This window comes from Cyprinodon variegatus, unplaced genomic scaffold, assembly GCF_000732505.1.
Source record: "Cyprinodon variegatus isolate N-32 unplaced genomic scaffold, C_variegatus-1.0 Scaffold264, whole genome shotgun sequence".
NCBI classification, from domain to species: Eukaryota; Metazoa; Chordata; class Actinopteri; order Cyprinodontiformes; family Cyprinodontidae; genus Cyprinodon; species Cyprinodon variegatus.
The window spans coordinates 204480-211550 of NW_015150717.1; the positions used below are offsets into that span (position 1 = coordinate 204480).

The window sequence follows — 7071 nt, forward strand, 5'->3', positions numbered from 1 at the left end:
ACTTTAATCAAAGACGAGAGGACAAGTTGATACTTCAACTTTTACCAGAGTGTTTTTAAACTGCAGTATCTATACTTCTACTTAAGTAACAAATGTGTGTACTTTTGACACCACTGATCTAAACACAGAGGCTTTGGTCCTCGACGTGGCCTACTGACATCCGACTCATGTCTTCGCCCTCTTTCTAGTCCTGCTTCCTGTCTGCATATTTTTTTTTTAAATAAAAATAAAGAGCCTAAAGAAATGTATCTTAATAAGGTTAAAAATAATTATGCCTTTTCATTCTTAATCATGTTTTTTTTGTTGTTGTTGTTATTGTTTTTTTTTTTTTTTGGGTTTGCATACTAAATTCTTCCTAATCCTAAAAGTAGATGTTATTTAGGTAAAGTATTTACAGGAGCAAATTTTATTGCTCTTAACAATTAATCAATAGATCAGATAAATAACTTGGACTTGAATATTCTGGATAACTCAGGGTTTTTCTTTTACATAATTGTTGCTTTATTTGTTAGTTAATGTGTAGAGAAACACCATACAATGTCAGCTATAATGCTTGTTCAACCTTCCACATCTCCTCTAAACTATCTCTCCTTTGGACCAGGTTGTCATTTGTATTCAATTAACACCCACCACGGCTCCGAGCTGAGAATAGTGGCAGCCATAAGAACCAAACTTCTCCTAATTACCAGGAAACATCCCCGTTTCAGCGCCGTCGCCTCAGGAACAGAGTCTCCAGTGGAGGAATTTCAGTACATACGGGTATGACCTTCCCAACATACACATGCATAAGGAATAAAGGATTTTTTTTTTATTCTTTTGCATCAAGCAAGAAGGAAGTGAGAAATGTGATTTTTTTATATATGCTTTTTTCTCCTAGTTTCCTCATAGAGTCATACTTACACATGCAGATGTATAGATATATAGATCAATACAGTCAAAAACTGAAGACTCTTTAGTGTCAGTTCTTTTATAAATTATGTGTATGTCAATCTACATTTTACTACACAAGATAAATTAAACATTTATCTATTGGATATAAATCAGAATAAGATACTTATCATACTTTCTAGATTTTTATAGGCTTTTTTATATATATACATTCAGTCAGACATTTAAATATAATCCTCATTAGCATAAATAATGATAATTTAAGACTGATTCATAAAAAAAAGTTTTTATGAATCAGTCTTACCGATTTTGCTATTATTATACAATATACAACGACAATGAGGTTTTTTTTATTTGTATCCTGTTTTACCAACAAAGCTTTGCAAATCGATGTCCCAGAGCTAGAAGCTTTATTGAAAATTATTTAGGGAGTTAAATCGTATAGCCAAAGAAATGGATGGGGGGTGAGAAAGAAAGAGGGAATAGGAAAGGAGAGAGAGAGCGAGAGAGGAAAGATCACATGAAAATGCAATAATTTTAAAAGCAAGAATTAGTAAATCAAGAAGCTTGAATTTAAGTAAGATTTTCTTTACAGTGGATCAAACTAGTCATGGACCCAATACAGTCACTACAGGAAAACTATCTTGAAGTAGCCCAGACACATACTTTGTCAAAAATACCAAAGGAAAATATTTGTTGAGGTTAAAATAAACCAATATATAGCAAACATCTGGACAGATTTAATTAATCAAAAATATTGATCCAGAATTGAAAATAATGGTGTTATACAACTTGTTAAAAATAACTTCTTGTTTTTAGTTGTTTACTTAGTCATTTTTTTAGTCTTTTGCACCAGGCACCATCAACAGACATAAATACTGTATTATGTGTGCTGTCGCCATCTGCTGGCAATACTTATTCATGCATCCATCAATTTGCAGCTTCATCAGCCTTACTGTAGCTCCTGCTTTAGTGAATTAATTTCACAATTCATATTTTACATCACATTGTTTGAGCAGTGTTTATTTATGTTTGCACACAATTACATCCCTCCTTCCGATAAAACACCAAAAACTGGCTCTGAAAAGAGCTATTCGGTACTTTTCAGCTTTGATATTAGAATTTTGATGTAAATATTTTTTGAGAGGAGCTGCTGTTTTTCAGAGGTGGGGAATTATATCCACATGGGAATAACAAATCAGCTGGTAGGGGTGGCCACAGGAGTGGGTCTGGGGAAGTTTCCACAAAATTTTGATTTCCACCCTCTACTCAGGAGATCTGTCTGTGTGATCCGCCTGTGGTGATGGCGTTGGTAGACGGTCCGACAGGGGAAAACGACAACATGATATGCGTGGCCTACAAACACCAGTTTGACCTGATTAATGAGAGCACCGGGGATGCCTATCGACTTCATCATGTAGACGCTAACAGGGTGAGGAGTTTGTTTACATACATTCCTTTATCCTTCCTTGTAATTTTTATTATAAATGAGAGTGAAACGTTAATTAGCTTTTTTCACCTGCTGATCACTAACCTGCTCAAGTAGCCAATAATAACCACCCAAAAAGGTGCAATAAAGCCTCAGACTCAGATTTAACAGAATAAGTAGCCATTGATGCTGATATATTGGAGATGATTTTATACCCTTTTAAATAAGTGACTTGACATTAATCTTTAAAAACCTTCTGCCATTTCTAACCTTTTGTACTCTCCAGATGTACAAGTGATTTCTTTAAAGTGACTTGTCTCCGCCTGCAGGTAAACTTTGTAGCAGCCATTGATGTGTATGAAGATGGGGAGGCAGGCCTGCTCTTGTGTTATAACTGTGAGTCCCCCTTTGACTTTTTACATTTTAGATGCCTTATAACTTAGGTCAAAGCTGGACAGTGGGCTCTTAAACATTCACCTTGCAGCAGAAGTGTTTGCATGCCCTTAGCCTTCGTGTTACAATTTTTCATTAGTTTTTTTGTGCGACCCAAAAAAAGAACATTAAAAACAATCAACTGGACTTTGTTTCCAAGTTTGAAGACGTTTCGCTTCCCATCTGAGAAGCTTTTAAAAATTCAAATGTCAGGAATAGCGTTGAGTTCGAGGTTTTGTACAGTAGCCCAACAAAGCCTTGTTTTTGTTTTGAAAACATGCTAATTGGAATTGGAAATTTTGGAGTGACTATGACCTGGATGACTGAAAATTTTCACCAGTGTTTTTTGTGCAACCAACCCAGACGGAAAAAAATTCTGCAACCATTTTGGCATTTACTTAATCATATTTAGTTATTTTAACACAATTGTTTTATGTCCTACCCTGCTAACATGAAGCAATTCTGTTAAAGTAACTAAATAAGATTATTTAAATGCAACAAAAAAACAGTGGCATAATTTTTTTTTTCACTGAGGAAAAGCAACCCTGCAGCATGTTTCTGCCACCACAATGTTTGAAAGTGGAATTGCTGTGTTCTTTATGCCATGCAGTGTTGTAGACTCTGTTTACTTATAAAATGACTCCTGGAGACGTTTGGTTACACTGAATGTTATCTAGGCATATTAGAGTCAAAAGATGCAGTGAAACCTTTATTTCCACTTGGTACTATTAATTATTGATCACTGAATACATTTACGTTTCTTTTTGACATAAAAAAGTGGACTATGTAAGACAAAAGTACTTTGTAAGACACTGTAACTCAAAGTTGTTTGTTTTTTGTTTTATTTACTCTGAACAACTTTGTCAAGTAAAAATATGTTTTGCTTTCAGTGCTGGTTCCAACTACAGTAAAAAGCAGTAATAAAAAATGGAAAAGACACTCGTCTTTAAAAATCTGCACCTGTTTTTCTGTCCAGATATTTGCTATTATAAGAAAGTTTGCCCATTTAATGGCTCCACACCGATGATCCAGTCCAACACCTCTGATTTCCACTTCAGCTGGAACCAGATGCCCAATGCAATTGGTAGGTAGCACCCCACCCTTCCCATTGCTGTCACCATGGAAACACCAGGCATGATGAGAAGCATCCTGTCCTATCAGATTATCTGCATTTTTTTTTTTTTTTTTGCGCTTGTGATTGTGTGTAAAAATAAAGCTAATAAACTAATAACCAGATTAGTGATTTCATGTGCTCATCTTGTGTTTGCAGTTTGTGCTTTTCCTTACATCCTCGCCTTCACAACGGATTCCATTGAGATCCGACTGGTGGTCAATGGGAACCTAGTGTACACAGCGGTTGTCCCGGAGCTGCAGCTGGCTTCCTCAAGGGTCAGTATGATTAGATGCAATTACACCTTTAGGCCAGGGCTTTTTTTGAGCCAACAAATGCTTGTTTCCCAGAGCAAAAACTGTCTTTCACATTTTAACAGTGACGCAGTTGGCTCTGGGTTATTATTCTGATCTAAAATGTTCCTATGATTGATTAGAACTGCACTTCAATGGCAAAATGAGTAATCGCTAATAACAGAAAATAGAATATGTGTGCAGCTTTTTGATTAAGAAAGAAACAAACTAACAACACTGCAAAAATTGAAGTCTTTTTTTCTTAAAGTAAAGGATTTTTTTTTTCTTTAATTGAGTAGGTAAGTGAGACACTTTGCCAATGGAATAAGAAAATTACATTTAAGAAACCAACTGCAGTCTCTTGTTTCACGTGTATAATATCAAATTATCTTATTTTAAGGGTAAAAATGCTCATTCCACTGGGGGCTCATCTTATTTAACTAATGAAATTAAGGGTAATATGGCATTTTTAGATCGTTTTATAAATATTTGACACCTCACTTCAGTTTACATTAAGGTTTTACAATACAAAATCATGCTGCTCATGTGGCACACAAAAGTTACCTGAAGTGTAAGGGCTTTTCCACCAGAGGTTATGCAAATATAAACCCCTGCATACAGCATAAGATAGATTTGCAGTCATGCAAAGAAATATTAGACCACCCTTGTTTTCAAAAACAATGCTTCTTCAATCGAGTGATAACTCATATTTGCATAATGTCACTAAAACAGACAGCTGTTTTTGGTAGTAGCTGCAGCATGGAGCTAAAATCTCGGGATGTTAGTTGTTATGAAGAAAACCATGAGATATTGTTTTTTTCATTATATATTAGACTTTTGTTATTTTTCATTTATTTGTCCAAACAAATGTACCTTTAGCTGTACCAGACATTAAAATGAACAAGAAATTGAAGAAAGCAAGGTTGATCTAAACCAGGCATCCCCAAACTCGGTCCTCGAGGGCCGCTGCCCTGCAGGTTTTAGAGGTTTTGTCTGCTTTAGCACAGCTGATTATGATGATTGCAGTAGAGCAAAAGCCTGTTAATCAACTATCAATTAAAATCAGCTGTGCTGGAGCAGAGAAACATCTAAAACCTGCAGGACAGCAGCCCTCGAGGACCGAGTTTGGGGATGCCTGATCTAAACTATCCCATATGATCTGGTTCAGATACATATCTACCTAGGATGGACCTCTAAAGAAATCCAAATATTATCCAAAGGTAATTTATTTTAATATTTTGATTATGTAAATTGGAAAATCCCTTATGAGACAGATATAATGTGTCCAGTTATTAAGAACTTAATATTCGATGCATGAGTTTAATTGAAAAAAATTTCGATAGAGAGATGGTATTTCTTGCATACCCAGTTGTAGGAAAACATGCTCTTGAAAATTCAGTGCTTCAGGAGCCCCTAAACTCAGTATATACCAGGATGTAGGCTTTCATGTATTATGCACTAAGCAAACACACAGTATTATTAAGTCTTAGACTTAGACTCAACTGTATTTATCCCTTGGGATTACTCCTTCAGGGAAATTCTGGTTCCAGTAGCTTATATAAAGTACAAAGAGTTAAAGCAACATGCCAATAAAGATAAATATAAAGCATACAATATAAAAAAAGAATGTATATTGTACAAAAACGCATAAAAAAAAGAAAAAAGTTGTAATGTCCTGGAATATGTTTCCCTTAGAAATAAAAGTATCTGCACAGTAGAGAGCTAAGGGAAGACTCCCCAGTTGTTGACTTGGATTATTGCATTTCCACTGCAGAGATGTATTAACCATATAAAATAATAAGAAAAATTACACAGGCTACACATATTTATCATAATTCATTTTTACTTTTTATAATAATTTCAACAGTAAAATTGATTTGGTTTTGGATTAATTTAAGATTAGGTCATCAATGTGATCAGAGGAAAAAGGGTGGGATTATAAAACTCTTTTTGTATGATTATCACTTTTTATATAGAAATGCTAAAATAAATCAACCTTTCAGGGTATTTCTATTTATGTCTATGTCTTATGTAAATATTTTCAGTTTAGAGTCGTTTCCAGGTCTGTTACTTTAACTAATAATTTGTCATGAAATAAAATATAAAAGAAAAAGCATTCACCTGCCATCAAACACACACCTTTGTCTCTTTTCTGTTTCTTTTTTTTCTTCCTTTCATCTTATGTCTGTTATCTATCTGCTGTTCCTGGCCTCTACTACACTCTGCTTGCTTCTGTTTTTCCGCCCACAGTCGGACATCTATTTTGTCTCGTCAGCGCCGGTGAGCTCAGCCTCTAACTGCAGTTCCAGAGACACCAGCTCTCAGAGCTCCCCACAGACGCCCACTGGCTATGAGATGCCTGTGTTCCCTTCACCTCTTGGAGATGGTAAAGCTCTTCATATTAAAATCACTTTTGGGGTTGGGGGCTGTTTGACAGGTATGTCTGCAGATCTTTGTGACCTTGTGTGGCCCTTTTAGGCTTCACTTGAAAATTTGCATAAAATTCTTTCTTCAGAGGGACTCTTTGACCTGTCCGTCTGCCAGTGTTAGGGTTAGTTAAACAATTCTGAGCAGTTCTCACACAGTCTTATCTCTCTTTGACTGATACCTTATCTTCTCACACTGTATTTGACAGATCTTTCATTAAACAGCACTCTATGTTAGCTATTCATTATGGGGCTAGATAAAAAAGTTTCTCTCTACTGTTTTTCTTCTCCGCCTTTTAGGCAAAGTCTGCTGAGAATCAAGCCAGTTATGTTGTTGCAACTCAGAAACCAAAACTGACGATGCAGTTAAACTTCTGCAGGGTCACAAGAACATTTAGGATTTAATAAATATAGATTGGAATAGAGGTTACTTGCAACAACAAGTCGATAAATAGAACATGTTTTTTAAAACTTTTTTAGGCAATGTGTATA

At 35.4% G+C, this 7071-nt stretch overlaps 1 protein-coding gene across 1 annotated transcript in view; it reads left to right on the forward strand.

Moving 5' to 3' along the window:
- garnl3 (GTPase activating Rap/RanGAP domain-like 3) overlaps positions 1-7071 on the forward strand; it is a 112295-nt gene that overhangs the window by 95714 nt on the left and 9510 nt on the right. Inside the window, exons 22-27 of the mRNA XM_015382730.1 lie at positions 602-759; positions 2162-2320; positions 2647-2713; positions 3726-3833; positions 4020-4138; positions 6404-6539. Of these exons, the coding sequence (XP_015238216.1) occupies positions 602-759; positions 2162-2320; positions 2647-2713; positions 3726-3833; positions 4020-4138; positions 6404-6539 (747 nt within the window). The remainder of the gene's footprint in view (positions 1-601; positions 760-2161; positions 2321-2646; positions 2714-3725; positions 3834-4019; positions 4139-6403; positions 6540-7071) is intronic.